Here is a 26,508-nt window from a genome sequence, read left to right on the forward strand (position 1 = left end):
TGTTTTTGTTTCCTCCCTTATCATACCCCTCGGTGACTCGATATTGTGGGGATTTTGTTTTGTCTTAGGAAAATACGAAGAATATGCTTCGTCGAGCATGCCTTGCTGGTAGGGTGAGCGCCATCGCTACCCCTGGGTTTGCTACTTGTAAAATACTTTCAAGTGTTTCCTCCAGTGGGAACGACAAGAAAAACACTAAGGCTGGACTGCTGTCTGGAAGTGGAAGTGAAGGACATCATACTGGTCCTATTCCTGGCGCCACTGGGAAGGATAATCGACAGGGGATATATTCTACAAGGGGTTCACCTTCCTATTTTGAGAAACGCTATCCCCGAAAAGAAGGCGAGTTGGTGAGTAAGCAGGTTGTGGATCCAAATGAGCCAAGAGATCGCTCTGATAATTTGAAGGCTCCTGAGTTTGATACTTCGTTAGGCAAGTTTGAGCAAGCACCATACTTTACTGGAGGACCTGGTGCCATGAGGTACAATAACTATGTGCGGGAACCGGTGGATAAAGAAGGTGTAGATTATCGTGATGTTGTTCCACTTCCGCCATTTGAGGACCATCACCCAGATTTCTCGTACGCATCAGCGACAGGAAAGCGCGAGGGGGACATTACCCTTTTAGCAAACACTGTCGTAAACTGGGAGATAAAGGCCGCTATGATGTCTCTCTATCGCTCTTGCCTTAAGGGGCTTCCAATGGTTAAACACTACTACTGGTTGCTTACGCCACTGCCAGAGATGAAATCGAAGATACGAGAGCGTTTCCTTCAAAATCAGCACACGAAAGATCCTGATGCTATTAGACATTTGTTACATAATGGATGGATGGAATACCAGGAGGTTATTTTGTTTAGGCGAACACGGGCATCGGTTGCCAAATTTTTTGAATGGGAAAGCCAAGACGAACTTGTGCGTGGCTACACACGGGAGGAGGGGAAGATGCAAGAGGAACGCGCCTTCTGGAACGGAGAGGAACAACGAAGGGAGGGCCCATATGATGGACATTGGTCTTGGCTCGGAAAGGAGAGCGAAAAGGAGTTCGCTAAGATTGCAGGTAGGATTCCCATTTCGTGGTCGACGTCGAAAGGCTACTTTGAAAAAGGACAAGCTGATGGCACCAATTATTGGGAGAAAAACCTGGATTACGAAGGTTGGTATATTAAAAATGTGGACCCTGATCGCCAGAACGCAAGGCGTGAAATGCAGGGTTGGATTGAAAGCGGGTATAACCAACCGAAACATTATGCTAGCAAAAACAGACGTGGGTATCGTAGACTTGTTAAGGACATTGAAACTATGATGGAAACTTCGATGGAGGATTTATATACAAAGAACAGAGAACAGCTGTTCCAATACCTTATTAGGGAAACACATCCGGAATCAAATCGTATTAACGCGGAACGTGTTCTTGCGAGACAAGACGATGACTTTTACTCTACGAGGTTTGATGAGTACGAGAAATACCTGAAGCAGGCAATGCGTGAGATGCCCAACCCGCGCTTATGGAAGACTGATGCTTTTTACTTTCGATTACGGTACCTGCTTGCTCCCCTCGAATACAACTGGGCAAAGGTTCCTATTGGTATATCGCAGGAGAAGTTGTACAACGAATGGATTTCTGACAACGCCAACTACGCAATTTTAAACAGTGCAACGTTTTCAAATATAAAGAACAATAAACTAAAAAATCCAATGGCCAGAACCTGGGCCGATTTTTACAACGACTACGATCCAGATGTCCCGGAGACGCGGAGACTTCCTTGGTATCATCCCGATTTTGACTATGATCGCCGGCACAAATGGGATGAAAGGTGCATGCGAATGAAGCGGTGGGTTCAGGGGGGAACTATTGACGGCAAGCTGCCATACTTCGACAGTATCATAGCCGAGTGGGAACAATATGTCAATCGTCCTGAGCGATTTCGAGCCTCGGATAGTGCTGAGCGTCGGTATGCCGCCCCAAGAATGGTTCAGCTCTATCGGTCGTTGAACCGGTTAATGGATGTTGCCTTAGTAAATCAAATGAGGGCTGTTGTGGAGAGTAGTCTCTTAAATACTCAAGTGGAGCTATCACGTGCCTCTGTTACGGACATCCAAAGGATGTTAATATCCGTGGATTTCACGGACTTTCGATTCGTGGTTCCAACTATCATATACCCAGATGGGGTCCAGCAGCCGGTGGTAGGATTAGACGGAAATGTGGTTGTCTCGCAGATTTAGGAAACGTGAATTTTTATTCCTAGTTTTGTAGTATGTACGGCGAGGGCGCAAATATAGGGAAGAAAGGCGATAGGTAGGAAGGGCAACATTTTTTCTATTTATTTTCTCAAATATTTTTCTAAATCTTCGCTTACGTTCGTTACGAATATAACTGCATATACGTATGTGAGTGGGTGATGATTTTTATTTTTTTAAATATCGTGGAAGATTCACTTAGCAGCGGTGTCCAGACAAAGGGACTATTTCCCCTTTCTTTCCCATTTTTATTATTACATCAAATGGTTGTGTATAGCCCATTTCCGTTTAGATTTAACCTATTCCTGTACGAGGTGTGCAGTGTATGTTCATACATATTTTTTGCTTGCTCTTCAATTCAAATTTTCTTTATTCTTTAATTGCTAGTAGGTTGCATTGCGTTTCTGAATCTTTTTTTTTTTGAAGGTGCGCTCAGTAGAAGTCAAATGCCTAAAGTAAAGAGTGGGGCTTCAAAGCGCGTGACGTCCCGTCAGCGTCACAAGGTAGAGCGGAAGAAAAGGGAACATAAACGTGATCTACGTAAGGCAGCCAAAGCAATGAAAAAATCTGGACTGGGCCCGAAAAGGACGAAAAGGACTAGAGAGCTGGCGAGGTTGGCACTGAAAGTCTCAAATGCTCATCCTGACAAAGAAAGCATACTTCGACGAGTGCTTCAGGTCCGTGAGGAGGCCCGCGTCGAGCGGGGGAGACAGAAGGGCAAAAATAAAGAAGACAGTGATCATGAAGCTGCTAAAAATGTTGGGAAGTCGACCAAGGTAAAAGAGGGTAAGAAGTGCTTTACATTCATACCCGTTTCTGAATCCAATAACTTTTCTTATCAATTTAACAGAACCTTGATGGAATTGGTTTTCCCTACCTCCGAAACGTCTACCGAGGTACCTTCTGTCGCCTACGTGGTGACCCTCGACGCTCGATGTGCAGTCCAGTGCTTACCGTGGGGGCTTCTTGACGCTATCGTGCGCGAGGGCAATGCGTACAGGAACGCTGGGGGAAAAAGGAAGATACTGGTTCTATTCGCTCTCACCAAATGTGATCTTGTGTCGGTTCATGCGTTGATCAGTCAGATTTCTTTGTTGGCGCATGTGTTGTCCGAGCAATACATCGGTGTCAGTGACGGAGACGATGATTTGAATATTGGTGACAGCATTTATTTTACGTTCTGCCTGGTTTCGAATCGGTTTGAAAAAACCGTTCACCATCTGAGTACCCTTTTGAAACGGTTTCGTGCAAGCAATGGGTGCTCGAAGTATAATAATAAGAGCAATCTCAATGGAAAGATCTGTTGCTTCGTTATTGGTCTTCCAAACACGGGTCGGCGAACTTTGTGTCGCATGCTTTTTCAACACGACGACTCCAACACAAGTATCGTCCCAGTATCCGCTGCTCAGTTGCAGGTTGTAAATGGCCCCACTAATGAGTCGTGTGAGGGTCATGTGAAGTTTGCCTTTCCGAATGCAAAGGAAGTTACGGTGCTACAATTTCCGGAGGATGCCACTTTAAAGCGAGAACTATTCAATCTTTGCGGAAGTGAGGTTATATTTAAGCCTCAGACCTTTATTGAGAGCTTGGCTGACCCCGAGGTTGTTGGTCACGTGCTTTACGAAGCCGTAATGAACAAGGATGACCTGGCTCAGGGGTTCTGTCAACCTAATGAATGCAACAGCGACACTACAAGTGAACGGAAGGAATTCTATGCTGCCAGACGCTTTTTTACACGACTGGGACAAACAGTGCGGAGGGAGAAGGGGTTTTACGTATCTCCATCACTTGTTTCTAACGCGGGAACGATGAGCAGAATGTGCAGCAGCTCCTTGACGGCTTCTACGACCTTCACCTCTTGTCAGCAGAGCACACAGAATGCCCCTCCTGACGCATCATACAGTAATGCAACCCCTAACAGACTTGTAAGAATTTCCTCCGTTGTTTCCAGAAGAAATGGGAAGAGGGGATGTACAACTCCTATGAAGCGCGCTGATTATCGCAACGTGTTGAAACTGGGGGCACGCACGTTTATCCGTGAAATCCACCATGGAAGGAATGTCCCGTGGGCAGTGATGCGCTCTCCGTTGAAGGATTGCCTGACATTGTCGGATGTGGAGCGCGCCTCCACTATTTTTAACCTTTCCCTGTGCCTTGGTAAGGCTGTCGGCTCCGCCGAGGATGCGAAAAGCCCTTCTGAGCATCTCACCGCGCTGCTGGATCACGTTGCCTCCCAGATGAAGCAGTATCTGGTGTTGCTGCCGAACAGCGTTGTCGAATTTAGTCCCAGTTCTATTGTGGCTCCTATCCATAAATTGGGTTTCACTCGAGAGAACGAGGGAGGATCAAATGGTTGTGGGGATGAGGACGAAGAAATTGAGGATTATTGTGAAGGTGAGGAAGAGTGTGAGGATGACGATGAACAAGATGAAGGGGATGATGAAGAAAATGAAGACGAGTCGGAGGAGGGAGAGGATGATCGATCTTGTTGAGTGGACTGCACGGGTAGGGCATATAACAGTAGCGTTTAAGTGGGATAATAAGAAGGGAATTTAAAATCCACCCCGTGTTTTCAAATGCAATTGGAACTGCATTAACACTATGCAAAAATATTCATTTTCTGTTACTATACTTGTTTCACCTCCTGCTTTAAGCAAAAATTTTTTTGTTTCCTTTATCCCAATGTCGTTGTGTGGTCAACTTTGTCTCGTTCCGGTACGGGGGAACAACTGAAGGCGAGGTGCATGGCAGAACATGCTTTTGCGTCCGAGACTAAGTATGGTCGTAGGCTGAATATGTATTTGTGTCACTGTTCCTCCGAAGAGGCAATTTTCCCTGCGACTGCGTTACGCTTGCACACCCAAACCTCAACCGGTTGGCAATCTGCCAGGTTGTGTACATATCCTCAAGAACTTGGACTCAGTTTCAGTGGCGAAGTGGAGCTAGATTATATTCGTGTACTTTGTCACGAAAGCAATATACCAACACGCATTGAAGTATTCGTTGCTGAGGCTAGTGATGGGAGCACAAAGTTGAATGTGGTTACGCCCTACGAAAACAGCAACTTTCAGCGGATAGGTTATGTGCACTTTTCTGCTGGGAATGAAAGTGCAGTCGGTATCCGTGAACTTAAGACCATTAAAGTGTGTCGCAAGTGCGTTTTCGTAAAGTTTTTGATACTAAATCCATATAGTTCCAGTTTCAATACCTTTAATCAAGTGGGTATCATTGCCATGGCGGGCCACGGGCGGCTTGTGAAGAGTATACAACGTGAATCCACAAAGCGCATATGCGTGGTTGGGGAAACGGTGGAGGTGCCGCTGGAGAAGATGTTGCCACCGATATTAAATAAGTTACCATCTGCTCCTTCGGGATCCGATAAGTTCGGGGAGGTCGACGCCGTAACGAGACGCCGCCTTGCGGAACTTCTTCGTGTAAAAGAGCATGCAGTGATGACCGAGGATTATGACCTAGCTGGTGCGTTGAAACCAGTGCTGGCCACTTTGGAGGATGTTGGAAGGGAGATTTACGCATTAGAGCAGCGGAAAAATGCTGCCGTGGAGGAGGAAGACTATGCTTCCGCGAAGAAGTTAAGGGATGATATCGAGGGTATGCGGAGAACCGCCTACTTGGTCTCGATAAATCGGGTACACACGATTCGTAGAAGGTCAGTCGACAACGCAGTGGAAGTGCGGAATATTCAACACAACAATATATGTTCAGATGAAAAGCAAAAGGAAGAAAATCAATGCAGGGGTCTTTCACCACCTCCAGCGCCTAGGGTGTTTTCACCTTCGACGTTTGATGAAATGCCTGTAGGTGGTGCTGGATACTACCGACTCGTTGACGGCGAAACGGGTGCAAACGACCGGAACCACGGTATTGCGGATGTCGTCGGTGATGTAGATGTACTTTCTGCATGTGTCATTCAAGGGAAAGAGAAATGGGAGGAGCTACTTCTTCGTGCAATAGTAACGATTTCTGGTTGTCAAAGTCTTGAGCTTGACGTAGAAGACGAATCGGTTGCGGAGGGAAAGAGATTCGAGAAGGTGTTCGGGTCTGTTTGTTGTGGCTGCTTATTTGGGAAAAGGGGGAAACTTCGGGAGGCAGCCATTCGAGCCATATGCACCCCATCTGTTTTTGTTTCTCTTTTGGGCCACGCGGATAACATTACGGAAATGCTACTTTCGTACGTGGTTCTTCCCACTCGTGGCCTAAACGATGCGACTACGTCAGTTGTCATCGCTTCTTGTGACGCGGTTCGTGCAATTGCCGAACAGTTAGAGGGAGTTCCACCGTTATCATCTCTGAATTCACACTTATCACCAGTTTTGTCGGCTCTAGTGGCCCGCCTAGGTGACAGCAACAACCGTATACGGGAGCGCGCAGAATCTGCTCTTCTATCAGTTGCCAAATCAGCGCTTGATGTCGTTGTGGTGGCCCTGGTTAGCAACCCCCAAAAGAAGAAACAACATACGGTGCCGCATAGGGTGCACGCCTCGCGCATAGCTGTACTGAATAACCTGGTAGATATGTACGGTGCCGACGGTGCAGTTTCAACAAATCTTGAGGCCCAAAATATTCTTTCAGAAGTTGTGCTGCCCTGTATGCAGCACTCTAGCGGTGAGGTGCGGGACGCCGCAAGTTCCCTCTTTGCTAAGTTATTACTTGTCGCCCCCAGTATTGCGCAAAGGAGTATCGGAGTTCTTAAACCAACTCAGTGGAGTGCCGTCGAACATTATTTGTCTGAGCTGACGGGCGGGGCGTGCGATGAGGGATTTTCTCGGGAGGTTGATACCAGTGATAGATTGCTCCCAAGGACCGGATTTGTTCCGTGTGCGACGCCAACTTCTGCTGAATCCGTAACAGGAAGTGCCTCTGCAGGACGTGACGCTGCATCAAAAACGTGTCATTTTTGTGGAGAATTCAACGAAGGGTTTGTGGAAGCCTCTTTGGATATTCACTTCATTCGCGCGTGCCCCATGCTTTGCCCATGTCCTTTGTGTGACCAGGTTACCGAAATCGCAACGTTGCAACAGCACCTCACTGGCGAATGCGAGAACCGGCATTTGGTTCGTGAATGCCCGAGATGCAAGGAGGCGGTGCGCGTAGAGGATATCGAGAGACATATTGCAGCAGAGTCCTGCATCAAAGCAGTCCCCACGCACAGCGTTTGTCCACTCTGCCACGCGCGGTTCAAGGCTGGAATGAAAGGGTGGTTAACACATTTGGCAGCGCCTCCAGGTTGCCCAAAGAACCCCAAAAAGTACGATGGATCAGGGCCCATTACCGAGTAGGTGGAGTTGAAGGGTGAAATATGTGATGAATTCCTATTTTGTGATTGCTTGCCGACCACATCGGTACCCCGCAGAGCTTCGGTTCGAGGGTACTGAGGGTGTACGCGATATATGCAAATACTCGTGCTTCGCGTTCTCACGGAAGGTGTGGTCATTAGACCCGTGTTTCTTGCTACTTTATGAAAGTTAAACATTGTTTGTTGAAATTACATACATAAATGGGGGCGATAAGTCAGTCGCCGTTAATTTGTTCTTGGAACGCCCCGCGGAACGCTTGGAATTCGTTTAAGGTGAGGACCACTATTCTCTCACTCACACACACTTATGTATTCCCATTGTATCAAGTTATTTTCGCTTCTGGTCTGTGGGAAAGGGAAGTGTTCGGGGATGGAGAGGGGCCGCTTCATTAGACACCGCATCACTGCTCTCGAGCCACACCGCCTTTCTCGCGGCAACTTCTGACTGTTCGGTATTAGGCGGTGTCGAACCAACCCTTTCCACCTGTCCCGCTTACGCCATGCATTTGTTGGTATGTGGTGGAGATGTACCAGTGACGTCCTGGGAGGAGTGCGGTGTGCGATGTCTCCAGTCTGTATTACTGCGTTTTGTGACAGGTCATGTTTTTTTACCATTTCCTTTTTCTGAGTTTGGATGGTACCATAGAATGGCCACGTCAGGGTCTCCCTATCTTATCCTACTTTCTACAAGTTTTACACTCTTGTTTCGCTTCTCGGTGTGGGGGCTCGGTGCTCCAGGCGTCAATATCTTCATATACCTTTTACTCAACTATCTGCTAAAATTCTATCTCTAGTGTAGGAAAAGGAAAAGAATTAGCTACTATAATTGCGTAATATAAAGAGGAACGCCTCACTGATAGTTTTTTCAACGTTTGCTATTGTTTGTATTCCATCCTTAATTGTGCTGCAGAAAGATGTCTGTGGAACAACCCGAGCAGCAAATAAGTGGACTTCTGGAGCAGCTGTACCACAGTTCCAACGTGTCCGCAGAGCGTGAAACCATTATGAACCTGTCGAACGTCGTCAGGCAAGGAGGCGCAGAGTTTCTGCTTGACGTCGTCAAAACCAATTTGAAGAGTGGAGTGCCCGAAAAGCAGGAGGCAAGTATGACCATTCTGGACGAGGTGACTCTCAACTGTGGTCCGTCGTTTGCTGTCATGCTTTCCTCACAAAAGTGGATGGATCGCCTTATCAAGTTGGCTAAGGCAGGGCCGCCACAAGTAACTACCAAGATAATTTCTACTGTCATTGGGTGGCAAAAGCGGTACCACACTGTTTCCTTTGCCCAGTGCATCAAGAAGCTGTCTCAGAGCAAAACTACGGGTGAGGCGTGCAAGCAGGCACTGCGTCAGGCAGGGGATGATGGTACCGGGTCCTCACTGGGTTACGACGCGAGTTCTCCTGCTTCTCTGCGTTCGACAGGAGTAACCGACAGCCGGAAAAGTAAGAAGTGCGATGCCGTGTTGGCCGAGCTTCAGAGTGACCTTGTTTCTCTGGAGTACTCCCTTGAGAACCCCAAGTTTGTCCAGGATGATGCCATTGCAAGGGAGTGCAAGAATCACAAGATGAAGTGCATGCAAATGTTGGAATCAGGAAGCTATGAAAGCATTGCATCTGATCTTATGCAGTTGATTGAGCGCTTTTCCCGCGCTCTCGAGCTCTACGAATGCATGACAGGCGTTGATTTGGGTGAGGGTGAAGCGGCAAGGTCGCGGGCTCTGACGAGGGGTAAGGATAATGGCGGTGACAGTGATGACGAGTACTCGAAACAACTCCGTGCTCGCGTTGCGCCTAAAAATGCCCAACAAGTTATGCTTCAGGCTCAGGAAGCTACACAGCAGCTCGTGGAGAAGGAGCGTCATGAAACGATGCAGCTGCGTACTCAGCTTGAGGAAATGCGCCGTAAGTACGAAGACATGCATAACAAGTACAAGGATGCTAAGGCAAGAAATAAAGAAGCGGTGGGTGCCTTGCAGGAGTATGCTAAACGCATAGAGGTGCTCGAGAAAAGCGGGGGCGGCGCCGCAGCCGCCGCTGCCGCACTGCCACCACCACCGCCTATTTCTGAAGAGAAAGACAAAGGAAAAGATAAATCGGGACCTGCCCTTAATGTGGGGCCAATAGCAACGGCCATGAGGGACACTGTGCAGGTTTTACGGCAGTCGCTGCGTGAGGTGCGGGAGCAGTACGTAAGCGATATCCAAAAGGAAAGCGCATATTACTCCTCTCAGCTCACTAGTGCTATTGCTTCGATTGCCGCTGCTGCCGAAAAGGATCGCGGTTCTAACAGCCAACTGTTGGTTCGCACCCAGGAGTTGTATAAGAGGGAAATGAAGCTGCGTAAGCAGTACTACAACCAGATTCAGGAGTTGAAAGGCAACATTCGTGTGTATTGCCGTGTTCGTCCCCTGCTACCAAGGGAAGTTGCTGCTGGCCATACGAATATTATGGACTTCCCCTCTGCCGACGAGATCAGGGTCAACGATCCCGCTGGCCGGCAGAAGGTTTACGAGTTTGATGAAGTGTACCCGCCGCATGCACCCCAGGCCCGTGTCTTTGAAGACACGTCGCCTCTCATTGACAGCGTTGTGGATGGCTACAATGTTTGCATCTTTGCCTACGGCCAAACGGGAAGTGGCAAGACCCATACAATGGGTGGGTACGGGGAAGACAGAGGTATCAACACCCGTGCCTTGCAGCGACTGTTTGAGATCATTGACGAACGTAAGGACACTGATGAATCTACCGTTACCGTCTCTGTGCTTGAAATCTATTGCGAGATGATCCGAGACCTACTGGTTCCGAAGGAGAAGTCCAAGTCCACGACTTATGAGGTGAAGCAGGGTGGCCAGTTCGGTACCTATGTGACAAACCTTTCCGAAGTTCCCGTTCAGTGCGCTGACGAAATTACAAAGATTATGGAGAACGCAAACAAAAACCGCAGTGAGGGCCAGACGAATATGAATGAACACTCTTCCCGATCCCATATGGTTTTGTATATCACTGTCCGAACAACGAACAAGGAAACCAATATGCAGTGCTTTGGTAAGCTCTCGCTTATTGACTTGGCGGGAAGTGAGCGTCTCGACAAGACAGGTGCAGAGGGACAGATGTTGAAGGAGGCTGTGGCTATCAACAAGTCGCTATCGTCGCTGGGAGATGTCATCTCCGGGCTGGCGCAGAACAGCAAGCACATCCCATTCCGTAACTCCGTGCTGACGTACTTGCTGCAAGACTCCATGGGTGGACAGGCCAAAGTTTTGATGTTTGTCTGCGTCAACCCTGCAAGTTACAACGCCAGTGAAAGTAACAGTTCGCTTCAATTTGCCTCTCGCGCTCGTGGCGTATCTCTTGGCCAGATCAAGAAGAATCCATAAGGTAGGCTGACATTCCAGCCTGCAAATTACTTTTAATGTTTTATGCTTGAACTTCGTTTCCTTCTTCTCTTTTCTTTTCTGTGTTCTCCTTTTTGCTGTTGTTTTTCTCTTAATATTTGCTTACGTCGCTATCATATCTGGTGCCACAAAAAACAAGGTGGAGGAGTATCTCTCTTGGATTGTGACCACGAAGATGTCAGCGTCGCCACCTTGTCCATTGTTTTTCCCCTTTGAAATCAAGAAAAAAAAGGCCAGACAACAGGGAGAAGTGAGAAAAGGGGAGACGGACAATGCATATGTGCTTACATTAAGGCTGTGTCCCCCTCCTCCCCCTCCTCTCTTTTAATATAGGTAATATAATGATAATATATATGTGTTATGTATGTATATATATATATATATATTCCTCTTCATATTCGTGGATGCTACAAAAGGCATATTTTTACAATCCAAATTCGCGTCTCACTCCCCCTTTTGTACTTCAAAACACGAGTGAAAAAACAAAAAAGGGAAGGGTGCTGGCTGGAGGAGCGAAAGTGGAAAAGGAAAGGGAAAAACTTCTTTGGTTCGTCGATTACAATACTTTTGTTAACATATCCTTGCTGTTGAGGGTGGGTTAACAGCTAAAAAAGTAGGGAAGTGAGATAACCTTCACTTTCCTTTTTGGGTTTGCTTTCCTGACCTTCTTTTTTTTTTTTCTGTTATTTACTCTGCGTGCTTGTTTGTTTTTAAAAAATTTTCTCAGTCCCCTTCTGTCCCTCCTCGTTCACCGTTTCCCACAAGGCGATGCCCAACCGCAGTATCGCCCTATGCATTTGCATCTAAATGACTTCATGTGCTACCCCCCATCCTCACGTCGCATCCGGTTTCATCTTTTCTTAAGCACCGGAGAAGAAATATTTCCCCCCCTATATATATATATATATATGCATATATGTATATGTGTGTGTGTTGCAGATAGTGAAGGCAGAGGGGGAAAAAGAAAAGAACCCACGCATGGCCATGTGGACTCGCCAGTGCATGGGGTTTAAGCTGGAAACAGTAGATGAATCTGAGAAACAATGATGGAAGCAAGAGGGGAAAGGGGTGTGAATGTGGAACAACTAAAACAATATGGAGGGGAATGTTCGATGAATATGAATAGGGTGAGGAAATAAATAAATTGAAAAAAAGCATTTGAGAGGAAAGGTAACGAGAGGGAAGGATGTAATGGAAGAAAAACAGGGATGGGGAAACGGGACCGTGAAGTGACGGCAGAAGGATTAAGAGGTCCTTAGTAACGTCTCCATGTGCGTTGAGGCCTAAATTAAAGGATTAATGGGGGAGGTGTGAAGAGTGAAGAAAAAATAATATGAAAAATTGATATTTTTGTCATTTTCACTGATGAAAAAAAAAAATATCATGTAAAGAGGGAGGGTAGTAAATGCTTTGTTTTTTTTGCTCTTTTTGTTCTGCTGTATTTGGTATTGTTTCTACTGGTTACTGCTATTGACTCCTTTTTTCGTCTCTGCGTTGCCTGAAATTGTGTATGCCATCTTTTTATTCAAATGTGATTCAGCGCCTATTTATACTTTTCCTTTCTTCCCCCTTTACCTTTACCTATCATTGTCACTGTGTTTAGGGTATACTGCACGCTACTTGGCCACTTTTTTTAGCTTACCGACGCGTGTGCTCTTTTTTTTTTTTGCTTTCATATCTGGTGTTCAAGGTTATTTTTGTTGTTTTCCCCCTTTAGAGACGGTGACGTCAGCAACCGCACAATATTAAGGAATACAATTTCTGTGCTGGGAGGGGGAGTGATCCAAATTCTTATCCTGTGTTAATTATTAGGAGGTAACGTTCACCCAGGGGGGAGGGAGAGCGATTTAAAAGGGTTCTCGCCACCTACCTTTGAGCTAGCAGGCACGAAGGTAGCACTCAAGCACTGCAATCTCTCCGTCGCAGGCGGCCCGGACCTAATACACGATATGGAGTACCCAGCGGAGTTCCACACACCGTCCACAGTGTATCAAGAGGGATGTACGACGTCTCCAAGTCCCACACCGATGTTCCCCAAGGTTTCAAATTTGGTGACAGGCATTTGGGAGCGGCCTTCCGAATCTCACGATGCTGGCTGTCTTAAGGATTACGCTGTGCGTGAAATGCGGGATGCTACGCAATCTAACGCCCAACCGACGTCAGTGCCATCCCCTCGGTGCACATCCAATGTAAATGACGGTTTCAGGATCCCCCCTTACGACACGTTTCTGCCTACGTGTGATAAAGAGAGGTCCCAAATTTCTGCGCCCACAGTGGATGGGGTTTCCATCAATGCCCTCTCCAGCCTCTTCAGCAGTGAACCCATATTGGCCGAGAATACGGTACCAAGCGGTGACTGGGATGTCTTCTTCCCTTTGAGGGAGTGTTGGAACAGTTCTTCCCGCCCGCCGACACCGACCATACCACTCGGTGTTTGTGCTAACATTACTGATACTCCTCCAAAGCTGCATTTGTCGAACGCGATTGGGGAAGTTTGTCCGCAGAGCGCAGATATGCAAAGGCCCTTCTTTTCGCTAGAGGAGGATACAGAGAGTGAGGAAGTTTGCGCACTCCCGGTGAACTTTGGTACAACCTACTGTTCTGAGGGGAACATTGTCGAAGCCCTCATTGCGCAGCTCGCAGCGAATGGCGACAGCGTGGTGCCAACTTCGATCAACAAAGTTTATGCACCCCAAGGCCAGAGGACATCATCTGCTATGTCTTCGTTTCAAGAGGGAACGGTACGCAACGCAAAACGGGGCGCAGCCGTCTCTGACCCTCTCGCAGCGCACCTTCTCGACAACACAACCGACATTTATGAGGGAGTCGCTGGTCGTCACGTCGCTGCCACGGCAGTGTGTGAGGGTCAACAGCGTCACGTGCCTCCATTCGCCATATGTTGTTCGCCCATTGACCTACCAGGTGTGGGCAATGGGCGTGCGATGAATGAACGGCACCGCGGGTTTATTCAGCATCGCCAGCGCGGTGCCGACACTGCTTCGCGATCTGGAAAGGGAGGATTGGCTCCAGGCAGTTGGCATCTTGGCCGGAGACCTCTCTACTCTTTGCCGTTTCCTTTGGTGGATCACAGCATGCTGAGTGACTTATACCGTGATACCCCTCAAGATCAAGAGTTGAGGCGTATTATCAACTCTAACGGCCCCGGTGGACCGCTTATGTCGTCTGAGTGGCCGCCGCGTACGAAGAGTTGTGTGGTAAAAATGTTGAGGCAGTTGCACGCGAAGGTGTTGCTGCAGCATCTGCGGGTTGTGAGTTTTGCCCGAAGGGATCTCTACGGAGTGGTGCGCCTGTTTGACTCGTGGAACGGTAAAGGCATTCCGCCCCCTGGCGTCATGTTCGGATCATACTACTTCTATACCATGTCAAAATTTGGCAGAGAGATGTGCCTGAAGCATAACGGTCGCGAGCGGGCGGGTGGGTTTTGCCGAGGGTGTGACTATGCCCAGCGGGGTCCCAACTTTAGATGCCGCTACCAGCACGCTTGCCTCTTTTGCTTGTCCGATGATCATGGGTGGTTTGACGAAACATGCTGCCAGCGATATGTCGCCTTGCAGCAAAAGATGGTGGAGCTGAGGATAACTGATGCCGTGGCCCAAGCGCTCCTTGACGCGCTGGAAACTGAAGATGAACCCATTCGCCGCAAGGGGTGATAGGTCTTGTTGCTTTTCTCCCTTCCTCACCTCCATCGTGGTGGATCCCACTTCCAATGGGGGGGGGGCAAGGTTGAGAGGTCGATCGATAAAAATGAATCAAACAAATAAAGCGGTATGTACATACTTATTAGATTCTTATACATAAAGACAGCCGTCACCTACCGGTGTACGTGAGTGACAGTTTGCTTTTACCTTGGCTTTCACTGCGTTCCTATATGTAATCACACTGTGGGTGCCCTGAGTTTCAAAAAGATATATATGAAAGACGATTTGTTGCGCCTCATCCCCCTCTGCTTTAGCTTTTGTTATTATCATTATTTTTTTTGTTGAAGTTGTTGAGATGGCGGTCGATACCGGCACCAGACTCATTGCATCCCCTTCAAACCTCCTGATGTCATGAATTAAAACGGAGAATGAAAGAAGAATGGTGTGTTTCCCTTTTTTTTTTCACTGCATTTTTGCTTTTTTTTTGGTTATTTTCTTTTCCCGACGTCCTCCCCAGTGACGCGACACTATTCCGGCTCGCGGGGAGAAGTGTTTGAGAACAGTCATGGCTTCTTTTCCCCCTTCCCCCTTTCCTCCCTTTATCACCATATATATATATATATATATATGCTTTAAGTATTGTGTGCATACGGATGCACGCAAAGTTATACACGCACGCGCCTTTTTTTTTTTCCACCTGATCGCGTTCAGTAGGCCGTGGGGATATCTTCAGAGGTGTGCTTATTATCGTTTTTATTATGATTATTTATTTAATTTGTTAAATAGTGTTAATACGGAGTTGTGGTGGGCGTCTCCGCCTTGCCTGCCGATTTTAATTATGTTTTCCGTTATTTTTACGTTTGTTATTTTGTCGCTGTTGTTGCTTACGGTTTCCCGTATTTAAAGTTTCCCCTTCTCTCTTTTTTCTTGTGCGTTGCCGTTCCAGCCCCCTTTTCTTTCAGCGTGGGTATTTTCCCACTATCCAAAGGTCCTTTTCCTTTTTTGGTTTCCTTTTTTTCTACTTATGTGTGCAACCTCTCTTTTCTATTTCTCCACGCAGCCATTTGGGTCCAGTGTCCCGTAACGTCCCGCTGTGTGGCGCGGCAATTTTATTTTTACTGGGATGAATTTAACAGTTTTCCACCACATTTTTTTCCTCTTCTTTTTATTTTGCTTTCCCAGATTGCTTGCTGTTTATTGTTATTGTTATTATTTTCTGTTACCTGGTTCCCCTTGTTTTGTACTCGCCAAATTAGCCTTTTCATTCAATAATAATAATAATAAAGTACCTGCTGACTTTTTTTGTGGGCCTGTTTTTAATCTCTTTTTTTTAAACTTCATGTGGTACTGGAGAGAGGAATGCAAAAAAAAAAAAGAAAGAGAGAAGGAAATGAAAAGCTGAGGAAGGAAACAAAACAAAGAATAGAGAGTTTCACTGATTGACAAGTGTCTTGCCATCGCATTTTCACACATTCTTCAGGCTTGAGGAGAGCAGCGCTCATGGCTTCGGGTGTGTGGAGTGGCGTTACACCTTAACCCAACGAAAAAGACTATACGTGCATGTATACATATATACATATACATATATACAAATGGTATTTTTTTTAAAAATAAATAAATATACATATATATATATATATATATATACATATATTAATTGAAAGCACTAAACGTAATAAAATGAAACAGTGCAAATAAATCATGTGAGACGACAAGGGAATGTTTTGCACATGTAATTATTTATCTTCTTATATAACCCAAATATATCCATATATATGTGCTTAAAAATATTTTTTTTATACAAGAGGTAGAATCGGTTTGCAGTAAATACGGCTGAGTGGTGGTGCGCAGCGCGAAAGCATACGACAATTACCTCCCTTTCTCCCATTTTTTTTAATGATGAGATTATGTGTGAGGTGTATAAGCAACTGAGAAACGAATGAATAAGCGAATGGAAACCGGAGAAGCAGGTATACAGACTGATAAGATGAGGAAGAAACAGAGTGTAGTAGGAACGAGAACCTGACAAAGAAGGTGAATGAAACTGAGGGCGGGTGAAGTTAGATTTCAATAGGAATTCATGGGGGAATAGCATGATACATCACCTCATGCGTGTATGCCCGTAGGCGCTACAGAAGATTATATGGGGGAGGGGGAGGGGTATTTAATCGCACTCACGCTAAGATGTGAGCTTTGTTACGTGAAGTTGCAGTCAAGCGGCCTCACACGCCGTGCGTTGCTAAATGAGCGCTACCGCGGTCAGTGTCATTCTGAGACACATTTATCCTTGCAATCTCATTTTTGTGTTTTTCCCTAAAGCGCATTATTGATTTTATTTTGATTTCGGGTTTTATTTCGGGTCTATTTCCATCAGAGCATAAAAAGTGTTGCGATTTATACGGGGTTGCTAGGGAAAGGGGCTCACACCCTCTGTGCGGTGTTGTTTGGTGCTTCTGGTGATGTGTTTGCCACAGAGACTGTCATAATTCTTCTTTGGATTTTCCCATTCTTTCCCTATTCTGTTCCTTCTCTTTTGTTTTGTTTTGGTGCTGCTGACCTTGCTGAACCTCCTGTTTCTGCCTTGGTGAGCCTCTCGAGCGAAGCAAGCACGCACTCCCGTAGCGCACTAACAGGGTGATAACTTTACCCGTGACAGGTAAAACATTGCCTGTGCAAAGGTGAAAAGAGGATAGTGTGTTGCTTTCTTGTTCTGTGTGTGTGTGTGGAGTGACTAGCGGCAATTGTCGTAGTGGGAAGAGGAGGGTAAACGAAAGCAAGGGTAAAAGGTAATCTTCTTGTTTATTGCCTAATTATTCCAGTTGCTGTTTCGCACTCTTTCTGTTGCGCCGCGCGGCTCCTACACAGAGGCAGTGAACAGACGATATTCCACAAGCGAACCAATGAGTTCGGGTAATAGGGACCTTTCAGTGGACAATCCGTTGCAATGGAGAGATCTTAATAACACAGAGGAATTTATGCGAAAATTGCATGAGATTTACATGAAAAGTGTGAAGCCTCTTGAGGACATATACCTGTATGAGGTACTTTCCCCTCGGTGGTTTGAAGAGACTCTTTCCAGTTATAAACCTATAGTTACCTTCTTGGGACCGTGGTCAGCCGGGAAGAGTACATTTATTAATTACCTCTTGCAGGACAATTACCTTTTTACGGGACCTCAGCCAACCACTTCAGAGTTCACCGTCATCACTTATGGCGATGATGTGACCACGTTGGACGGTCACGTCGTTGCCAGCACAAAGGACCTCCCTTTTAGGGCTTTAGCCAACTTCGGAGAGGGATTTATGGGCAACTTCTGTGGGTTGCAGGTCCCGCATGAGCTCTTAAAGCGTGTTGTACTCGTTGACACTCCAGGTGTGTTGGAAAATTCCACCGACGATAGGGAGCGGCGCTACAATTATACTGAAGTGTGCCGATGGTTCGTGGAACGTAGTGACATGGTTTTCCTGCTGTTTGACCCCGCTAAGCTCGACGCTGGTACCGAGTTGCGTAATCTGTTCAGGTACACTTTCAAGGGAATGGAGGGGAAACTTCGCATTGTTCTAAATAAGGCCGACAGTGTCGCGAAAAAGGAACTGATGCGTGTGTACGGCAGCCTTTTTTGGAATCTGTCTACGTTGATTCGCTGCACAGAACCACCGCGGGTGTACATTGGCAGTTTTTGGGATCAGCCGTACAAACCGGGTACGTTTGCGCTGCTCTTCACGAAGGAAAAGGAGGATCTGCTTTATGAGCTGACGGAGTTGGTTCCCCGGCAGGCACGGGACAGAAAAGTCGCTGCTCTTATAAGCCATGCAAAGAAAGTCGTTTGCCACGCGTACATTGTAGGTGGAATCCGGGCAGATCTCCCGATGTTTTTCGGTAAAGAAAAGGCTAAACGCAAAGCATTGGAGAATTTGCCGAAAACATATCAGTTGGTTGCATCCAGAAATCGACTCAGCCCGAAGGATCTTCCTCCTGCGCAGCTGTACCATGAATACTTCGAGAAGGTGCACCTTGAAAAACTCCCAGATATAAAAAAGGTTGAGAAAACGGGGATGATAACGACCGCTCAACATTACATTTGCAATATTTTGCCCAGTATGTTCTACCCTATGAAGCAAGTCCCCGTTCCAGACCCACGGAATAAGACGGAACAAGGGAAGTTGCGGGAAATGTACTACGGGGGTCTGCGTGACCAATATGATGGAAAGGAAGGTAAACAGGGAAGCAGTGATACAGTGCCAATCGCCTTTCGGGAGACCGCGCTTGGTCCAAATCCAGAACTACGTGGTGGATGCGGCCAGCTTACTGTGCCGGGGGCAACGGCAAACACCACTCCCGCTATGAATAACGTCCAAATGAATGAACAGCAACAACAAATGCTCATGCAGATGATGATGATGATGCAGCAACAGCAGCAGCAAGGGAACAACCAGTTCTATGCTCCACGGTAGGAGCACTGCTAGCAAAAAGTAAGATCTTAAGCAGTAAAGTAGTACTGAACTGCTTCGCTGTGCTAATGCCGCGCTCGTTGCTCACACCATTGGTGAAGCCGTTAACTAGTTGGTGCCTTCATTCGTGCTTTTGTCGGTTGTTTTGTTTGTCCTACCGTCATGGCTTATCTCAGACGGTTTCTGGCTTCGGAGGTTTGGCCAATAAACGAACATGGTTGCGCACTGGATGAGGGGGGGGGGTATTCCGAAACAAACTAAACGACTATGTTATTGCTTTTGCTGGAGCTTACTTGCCCATCCTTACACTCCTTTCTTCCTATGCGCATACCGTTTTTATATATGTGCACTTGGGGTTGTATGCGTATTTGCTTCTTCAAGTTTCCTAAACGCCTTCGTCACTGTTGGCATATATACGCTTTTTTGCTGTCAGGGGTTGCGCCATGTCGTTTCTTGGTGGCATATTTGCTTTTGCTACTTCGGTAAGAAAAGGGGGAAAAATCGGTGAGAGAGTGTGTCTCCCATTGTGCAACGTTCTCATACTTGCCAAAGTGCTCATTTTCCGATTTTGTCTCCCAACGTTGTTTTCCTTTCTCTTTTTTTTAGAGCGACGGAGCCCGTTCATGACTCAACCGGTGGATGACAGTTGGTATGATGCTGAACTCCTTGATGCGCTGCTGGGGAAAGAGGACGTTGACCCTTCACATGTACCGCTCTCGTCGCTGGCGGCCGCAGCACCCGCGACAACACCGAAGGGGTCTTGTAGGGCTTTAGAGATTACTGATTTGGGTCATCCGCGCCTCTTTATGATTGGCGGTTCCCTCTTTTCACGATACTGCAGGCCTTCTCCAGCCCTGCAGTATCATCGAGCTCGTTTTCACTGGTCTCGCCTCTCGTGGCTGGATTACAGTGCCATTTACTGTCCTTTCACAAAGCAGTTTCTCTCTCCGCGTTCCCCGCATTGGAGTCACCTCGTCTCAGCTGGTTTTGGCACCCCTCGCCGTTTGCTTTTTGGTCGAAGCATCGTTCTGGTGGAGCCCCAGAAGCTGCAAGCACTAGCAGCTCACATTCAACAATCGAAAGAGGGGAATGCTGTTTCCGGGAAGAACCCAACTGCAATGTGGAGTCCTCCACTGCAGCAGACATTAGGCCTTCTTCTCGAGACGCTGCCCTACCATGACGAGACTTCTTTAGCGCGGCGAGTGCAAGAGGTGTTAAGTGCGGGGGATACCGGAGCTGGCACCGGTCGCCGCATACCGCTGGGTCTTTATAACCATGTGCCCGATGTGAAACGCGTCATGCCGCCGCCGCGGAGTTCTCAGGAGGGGGAGGAGGAGGAGCTCGCACAAAATGACGTTGATGCCGTTGAAGTTGTGGCCCTGGGGGAAAGTTACTTGCGACGGGTTCTTCCCTGGCGCACTGCAGTGCTGCAGCACCGTCCCAAAATGAAGTTAAATATGAAGGTGGGACACAAGGAAATGGTGGGTTTGTCATCTGAAGGTGCCGACCTGCATCCTGCACACAGCAAAGCCGATGTACTGGTAGAACGTTATTCCTTACTGTGTTCCACCCCCTGTTGTGTTCCGAAGACCCAAATGGCTTATTTGTCTCTCCGTTACGTGCCCGATGTTCCGGTGATGCAAGTTGTTGTGGACGCGCTGCTTCGCACTGAGGAAACAGAGTATGTGTTTTACTGCCCAATTGAACACGGTGTCGACTGTCACACAGTGGTGGATATTGTAGCATACCGGGTACGGCGCACGGGGGACGGAGATGTGCGGGCCGCTGAACGCTTCCCAGTGCTTCATTTGGGGCTGCATGCAAACCCTACCGACTCTTCCGTTGCGCCTGTCATTGTCGTCATCGGAAATGCCCATCTACTTTCACAGCGTGCTATTTCCCGCCTTCTGGATCAGTGGACACGTAATGGTGCCGCCGCCGTCGCGGTTAGACGAAGGAATGGTGGTAGCGGTGACAACGGGAACAGTGATGTCGGCATCGATGCGGATGAGGCCGTTGGGCGGAGTTGGCGGGGACGGGAGTTACTGCTGCGAATAGGGGATCCACTGCGCGCTATCGCTTGTGGCGTGCCCCTCTTTGGGAATGTCCGTGCAGTGTTTGTCTCCTACTCTGCATTTGATTGTGCTCCTAGTGATTGCTCAGCTCACTCCCCGGGACTAAATAACAGCGTGTCATGCGTTCGTAGTGCCAACGCCACCGTTCACGTTCTTAAACCTTTGCGTGAAGGTGTTTTCACTCTCGAAGAGCCGGTTGTTGCAGCGCTGAGACGAGTAGCCCCGACGTTCCAGAGGCGAATGGACGTGTCGGATAGACGTTTGTTTATTAAGGAAGTGTGTGATGTCATTTCAAGCACACACGTTTCCACACTCTCCAACAGGGGTGCGGACAGACATGGGTGGACAACGTCACCCGATGACAGTTATCGCGAGGAAGATGTCTTATTACACTTGTATGAGGCTGTGGAAGCGTTTCTAGAATGCCCAGTGAAGAGCGGGGATGTCAGCCTCCTATCGTGTGCCCATTTGATGACAAAGTACCCTGAACTCGCGACGGCGCGCATCCGGCATGAGCTTATTCGCGAGTTCCCCCTCTACGTGGAAATGAATAAAAGTGAACTAACGGTTTGCTCAGCTGTTTCGGCTCCGGCACCAGACAGTGTCGTTGAGTGCGCGGCTGGTGGGTCCGGGTCTTGTGAGTGTGCTGCTGGATTTAATATTCCCCTGGTGAGCAGTCGCCGTCTCGCACGCAAGAAAGCTGAGGAAGAACACGACTCACTCAAGAAAACGTACGTTCTAAATGCGACACTGGATCGTGTCGTCACCTCTGACGCCAGTGGTTGTGGCTCTTCATTCACATCCGTTATCATGCGGGGCTCTGAGCATCAACGGTACGAATGCCCGATTGAGCACAGTTACCAACCCTTCTTTGAGCCCCCTCTGTTGCTGGGTCGTTGGAGTCAAACACTTCTTTTCTGCGCTCCTGTGGTTGCCGATACGGTAGCGCTGCGGTGCGTGCTGCTGCATGCCGCGGAGGCTTCGGTTCGTGACGATGACACTATCAATGTGGTTGACGTGGATATATTTTGTGTGGATTACGTGAAATATCCCCCTGAACGCCGCTGTCGCTTGTTTGGAGTGAGATTGCGCTTCGCTACACGTGATGGGTTCACAAAAGGTACCGTTAAGGATTGCTCAGCACGTGAGTGGGCGACGGAAATGTTGGAACATGCGCTCGCTAAGTGCGCCGTCAGTGCAGAGTTATTTCCGCTGTGGACCAGTTCTGAACTAAGGAAGCAGAGAACCTGTCGTCATGTTACACAAGGTAGTGGAGTGGCCGGCACCTTCGTACCACACTTTCGTTTTGAGGCGTTGGATGAGTGTGTGAGAGCAGCACAACCTAACGTAGTGGAACAGCGACTATTTGCGCTTGGATTTGTTCAATGTGGCCCACTATGCCTCACTGTCGGCTCCCACGTAATTGCGTTACGCGACATATCCTCCAATATAAAACGAGGGACACTGTGCCGCGTTGTTCGCTTCGCTCCGATGATGGTCGCACACGAGTTCGGGGCGCCAGTGGATCGAATGGTCCAATGCTTTTTTGAGCAGCAGAGATGTAAAGGTGGCGGTATGGGGGCATTACCCGTAGTGCGGCCAGTGTTACAACCAAATAATTTGCAGGTCACCCCATTCGGGGAAGCGGATGAAAGTGAGAGGGAAACAAGAGATGAAGAGGCGTTAGTTATTCCCGCCGTAAGTTTGGTCGGTGGATACCGGTCGTTACACTATTATGCACTGCCGGCACTGCAGCTGCCGCTTCTCGTGCCGTCTCAAGCCGCAGCCGCCTCCACTCTTTTTCATCCACTCTTTGCACACCAAGACAGTTTACTGGAGTTCGCTTCAGCGGAGACTCGCTCAAAGGCTGCGACGATGATAATGTCGCTACCACCTTCCTTAGGTGCGCGGAGAAGTGTGTCATGCGCGTTTTTGTATGATGCTGTCTTTGACGACGGAGAGTCCGGAGCTGAAGTTCATGAAGAGGGCGGGCAGTTTCCCCCTCATGGGAGTAAGGGCAGTGCTTCTCCCTCTTATACTGTGTGTTGTGATGTACTATCGGCGCTTTCACTTTTCCCATTGAGGGTGTAGGATGTGACTGTGGTGCTCACCTGTATTTAGTTCCGCAACATCAAGCAAATGCCAACGAAGCCTTACATTGTATCGTCTTGCTAATGTTTTCTGTGTCTTGTTGCTATTTATCCTTTGCTCCCTCGGCTTAGATTGTTGTTGGTGTAGGTGCATGACATCCCTTTCGCACTCCCAGCATTTTATTCTTCACATTTGTCTCTCCACAGATTTTAAAAAAATTTTCCAAACTCATATAATGTTACATCTGCCTCGTGAAGTTTACCCTCAGTTTATCATAATGCGCTGACAGCAGTTGGTACGGAGGGCAGTAAATAATGGCTTATTTTTTTTTTTAATTGTTAAACTGGTGTGGTTAATATTCACAGGGTTGCTTGCGCGCCCCTTTCTCTTCTTGTCACTGAGTTTTGCTCCTCAGTGCTGTCTTTTTTTTCTTTGCTGTTGTTTCATTTCCTATTTTCATTCTTTTTTTTTTCACCTCCCCCCCATAGCTTCGTCGCTGTGGTTTTCGTGAGCACCTTATAAAATCAAATTGTGGAGGTGAAGAACTTATTTATCAACTGCTTTTCACTCCCTTTTTTCATTTCCCTCCATTAACGGCAGGAGCATCTTTTTTTTTTTTCGGTCTCACACACAAAGCCCCTCGCAGCGGGCTATTTTTCGTAGCAAGAGAGAGCCCGAAATTTTTTTTTTAAAAAAGGAAAGTTAGGAAGATATTAAAAGGAGAAAAACAGGAAAAAGGTTGACACAAGAAAACCACAAATTCCGTCAGCGGTCGCTGGTGAAATCTATCAACAGGGAAGGTGAGGGAGCGAATTTTCTTCTTTTATTATATATACATACATATATATATATAAAGAAAACGAAGCTAGCAAGGTGAAGCAAATTTTTTTAAAAAAACAGGCAAACAAAGCACTCCTGCACGTACTATCACGTGGTTGTAGCATTTTCGCACAGTGACCCCCTTTAAAAACAACAACAACAACAACAACAAAAGGATCCATTGAGGTTATTAGCGATTAAAACAGGTTTACCACTTACTTCATTCCGTCAGGGAGGGATTCCTTACACGCGCACACAAACGTCGTATCTACACGTAAATTTATTTCATATTATTTTTCTACCATGAACGATGCCGGTATGGGAAACTGGAGGGGGCCGCACATGGAAGTGAATGCCTCAGTTCCTCACAGCGGCGGCCCAATAATGACGCCCGCCGACGCCTACCGCGCTGCTCACGGCTCAATTCTTAAACTCCAACAGGGTTTGATTGGCCATGAGGAACAAGTAATGGGAGTAGTGCATCACATTCACTCTCTTGTCAGCGTGATTGAATCTCTACGGAAGCATTATGAAACGGTGGTAGAGGAACGGGATTACATTAAACGAACTCTGGAGGAGGCGGAGGAACGTTTGAAGGGTGTTCAGCGCTTACTGCAGCGCTACACGTCGGTAAATGATCCCGTGGTTGCCTCGGATGGGTACACTTACGAGCGGGAAGCGATCACCTCATACCTGGAGGAGTGCCAGTCGATGAATAATGTACCCGTGTCGCAACAAACAGGGGAGGAGCTGACGATGATGTTACTTCCCAATCGTTCTTTCCAGCGTTTTTTAAGCCAATTAATGGACGCAAAACCAGTGGAGGGCCGACACAGCAGCGGTAGCAGTGGAAACAGCAAGACTAACGCTACTGCCATAAACACAGGTTCAGCAAATGGACAGAACACCGTAAGGGAAGAAATTGGAGGTGAAGACACTTCAGCGGGACCTAACAGTGAGCGATTGCACCCATGCATTCGGGTGTATGGCTACTGCAACTATAAGGATAGTTGTGCTTATGCGCTTTACCCATATGATGCTTGTCTTTCACATTTAAAGGGGAAATGCCGATTCCGCTCGCAGTGCCACGAGCGTCACGTGGACTTCCGTGGTCAATTAAATCAGGGCGATGCTGGTGGTGACACTCGAGGTGGTGGTTAATGGCTGGTGTTATGAAAGGGGCGTGCGTGTGTGTGTGTGTGTGTGTGAGACATTGTTACGTTTTCTCTCGATTGATATATGCATATACATATATATACCAAAGGATGTATACATACATATATTTCTGCTTCAGAGGGTTAAATGAGAAGGAAAAAAAAACTGAAAGTGTAAGTGAACATTTATGTGAACGTGTTAGTGCTTGCGTTTGTGAGGTACTGAGTCGTGGTGGGTTTGGGTACCACGGGTTGTGTGAGAATAACATGCAAGTGAAAGCCAGTGACTCGTCAGTGGAGGGTGGAGAAGAATGAAGTTGGAGGTTAAAATAAATGAGGTGATGCATCATACGGCCGGTTACCTCAACGTGTCGGGGGCTGCGGCGTTTTCGTTGTGTTGATGTGCTTTTTGGGGTCCACAACTCGAGCCGCACTGCTGCTTTTCTTTCTTTTTTTTTGTTTTGTTTTGTTTAGGATTTTGATTTTCTCCCTTGTATCCGTGGTTATGTTGTAGTTGGTGTTGCCCGGGATAAATTTCACATGCTTTTACCTGAGGATGCGGAAGGGAAGAAAACTGCTGTTTTGTTCGGTCGGTCGTTTTGTTTTCACTTTTATCTTCTTGGTAATAACTGTTTGTTCTTTTTGTTTTTTTTTGCTTTTTTTTTGTTTCGTTTTTTTAAAAATATTTTCCTCACCTCGATTCTCTCATTGTTGACGTTGTCGTTGATGGTTGCATTTCTCATTTTTCGTTTGTTTGTTTTGAATTAAAGTTTTCCTTTTATGTTTCCTCCACAGTTTCCCCTCTTCGATTCGGTACGATGTGCTTATTTTTCCTCACACACGCACGCACAAACTCCGCCTCCGGTCGCGTCTTCTCGTCGGAACTTCAACTGGAGGAGAGAAGAAATAATATATATATATATATATTTAAAGAAAGAGAAAGAAATGAATTACAACAAAAGCAAATAAAAGAGTAAATAACGTAACGTCACGCAACGGAGGGGAGGGGAGGGGATGGAAGGGGAAAAGAAAAGTATGCGAGTGAATGTAATTGAATAAATGAAGTTAAGAATATATATATATATATATATATAAACGGGTATGAATGGGGAGCAGGAGAAAAGAAGAGGGAAAAGAAAAGGGTGGGAAATGCAGGCGCATGTAACCAAGCAAGAACAACTGAATCAAATAAACAACATGACAAAAGGAAATAAAAGGGAAAATGAAAGGGGATATAAAAGGAGGAGGAGGAGGAGAAAAAACAAAATTCCATAAAATGTCTTATGAGAAAAGGAAACACGGGTGGAAGG

General features: G+C 47.1%; 8 protein-coding genes across 8 annotated transcripts, besides 18 other annotated features; all 8 read left to right on the top strand.

Moving 5' to 3' along the window:
- Positions 1 to 83: 83 nt before the first annotated feature.
- Tb10.61.1790 (hypothetical protein, conserved) lies at positions 84 to 2,225 on the top strand (the record flags this gene model as incomplete). Its single annotated transcript, XM_822871.1, has 1 exon — positions 84 to 2,225. One exon carries the CDS (start codon positions 84 to 86, stop codon positions 2,223 to 2,225), a length of 2,142 nt encoding a protein of 713 aa, XP_827964.1.
- Positions 2,226 to 2,686: 461 nt separating this feature from the next.
- Tb10.61.1780 (hypothetical protein, conserved) lies at positions 2,687 to 4,732 on the top strand (the record flags this gene model as incomplete). Its single annotated transcript, XM_822872.1, has 1 exon — positions 2,687 to 4,732. One exon carries the CDS (start codon positions 2,687 to 2,689, stop codon positions 4,730 to 4,732), a length of 2,046 nt encoding a protein of 681 aa, XP_827965.1.
- Positions 4,590 to 4,698: a microsatellite.
- Positions 4,637 to 4,719: a sequence feature (GA-rich).
- Positions 4,733 to 4,984: 252 nt separating the features above from the next.
- Tb10.61.1770 (hypothetical protein, conserved) lies at positions 4,985 to 7,537 on the top strand (the record flags this gene model as incomplete). The annotated part of the gene is made up of 1 exon (XM_822873.1): positions 4,985 to 7,537. One exon carries the CDS (start codon positions 4,985 to 4,987, stop codon positions 7,535 to 7,537), a length of 2,553 nt encoding a protein of 850 aa, XP_827966.1.
- Positions 7,538 to 8,468: 931 nt separating this feature from the next.
- On the top strand, positions 8,469 to 10,931 carry Tb10.61.1750 (C-terminal motor kinesin, putative; the record flags this gene model as incomplete). Its single annotated transcript, XM_822874.1, has 1 exon — positions 8,469 to 10,931. One exon carries the CDS (start codon positions 8,469 to 8,471, stop codon positions 10,929 to 10,931), a length of 2,463 nt encoding a protein of 820 aa, XP_827967.1.
- Positions 9,572 to 9,613: a microsatellite.
- Positions 10,932 to 11,296: 365 nt separating the features above from the next.
- Positions 11,297 to 11,335: a microsatellite.
- Positions 11,336 to 11,840: 505 nt separating this feature from the next.
- Positions 11,841 to 11,873: a microsatellite.
- Positions 11,874 to 12,898: 1,025 nt separating this feature from the next.
- On the top strand, positions 12,899 to 14,620 carry Tb10.61.1730 (hypothetical protein, conserved; the record flags this gene model as incomplete). Its single annotated transcript, XM_822875.1, has 1 exon — positions 12,899 to 14,620. One exon carries the CDS (start codon positions 12,899 to 12,901, stop codon positions 14,618 to 14,620), a length of 1,722 nt encoding a protein of 573 aa, XP_827968.1.
- Positions 14,621 to 15,215: 595 nt separating this feature from the next.
- Positions 15,216 to 15,237: a microsatellite.
- Positions 15,238 to 15,358: 121 nt separating this feature from the next.
- Positions 15,359 to 15,393: a sequence feature (AT_rich).
- A 579-nt stretch (positions 15,394 to 15,972) lies between these two features.
- Positions 15,973 to 16,038: a sequence feature (GA-rich).
- Positions 16,039 to 16,159: 121 nt separating this feature from the next.
- Positions 16,160 to 16,262: a microsatellite.
- Positions 16,263 to 17,508: 1,246 nt separating this feature from the next.
- On the top strand, positions 17,509 to 19,062 carry Tb10.61.1710 (sarcoplasmic reticulum glycoprotein, putative; the record flags this gene model as incomplete). Its single annotated transcript, XM_822876.1, has 1 exon — positions 17,509 to 19,062. The coding sequence occupies one exon, from the start codon at positions 17,509 to 17,511 to the stop codon at positions 19,060 to 19,062; it is 1,554 nt and encodes a 517-aa protein (XP_827969.1).
- Positions 19,063 to 19,502: 440 nt separating this feature from the next.
- Tb10.61.1700 (hypothetical protein, conserved) lies at positions 19,503 to 23,225 on the top strand (the record flags this gene model as incomplete). Its single annotated transcript, XM_822877.1, has 1 exon — positions 19,503 to 23,225. One exon carries the CDS (start codon positions 19,503 to 19,505, stop codon positions 23,223 to 23,225), a length of 3,723 nt encoding a protein of 1,240 aa, XP_827970.1.
- Positions 23,226 to 24,052: 827 nt separating this feature from the next.
- Positions 24,053 to 24,078: a microsatellite.
- Positions 24,079 to 24,193: 115 nt separating this feature from the next.
- Positions 24,194 to 24,216: a microsatellite.
- A 131-nt stretch (positions 24,217 to 24,347) lies between these two features.
- Positions 24,348 to 25,205, top strand: Tb10.61.1690 (uncharacterized protein; the record flags this gene model as incomplete). Its single annotated transcript, XM_822878.1, has 1 exon — positions 24,348 to 25,205. One exon carries the CDS (start codon positions 24,348 to 24,350, stop codon positions 25,203 to 25,205), a length of 858 nt encoding a protein of 285 aa, XP_827971.1.
- Positions 25,206 to 25,227: 22 nt separating this feature from the next.
- Positions 25,228 to 25,252: a microsatellite.
- A 27-nt stretch (positions 25,253 to 25,279) lies between these two features.
- Positions 25,280 to 25,327: a microsatellite.
- A 308-nt stretch (positions 25,328 to 25,635) lies between these two features.
- Positions 25,636 to 25,683: a sequence feature (T-rich).
- Positions 25,684 to 25,830: 147 nt separating this feature from the next.
- Positions 25,831 to 25,873: a microsatellite.
- Positions 25,874 to 26,102: 229 nt separating this feature from the next.
- Positions 26,103 to 26,130: a sequence feature (AT_rich).
- Positions 26,131 to 26,195: 65 nt separating this feature from the next.
- Positions 26,196 to 26,223: a microsatellite.
- A 46-nt stretch (positions 26,224 to 26,269) lies between these two features.
- Positions 26,270 to 26,292: a microsatellite.
- Positions 26,293 to 26,508: the final 216 nt, after the last annotated feature.

The sequence above is a fragment of the Trypanosoma brucei genome, chromosome 10 (genome assembly GCF_000002445.2).
Source record: "Trypanosoma brucei brucei TREU927 chromosome 10, whole genome shotgun sequence".
NCBI classification, from domain to species: Eukaryota; Euglenozoa; class Kinetoplastea; order Trypanosomatida; family Trypanosomatidae; genus Trypanosoma; species Trypanosoma brucei.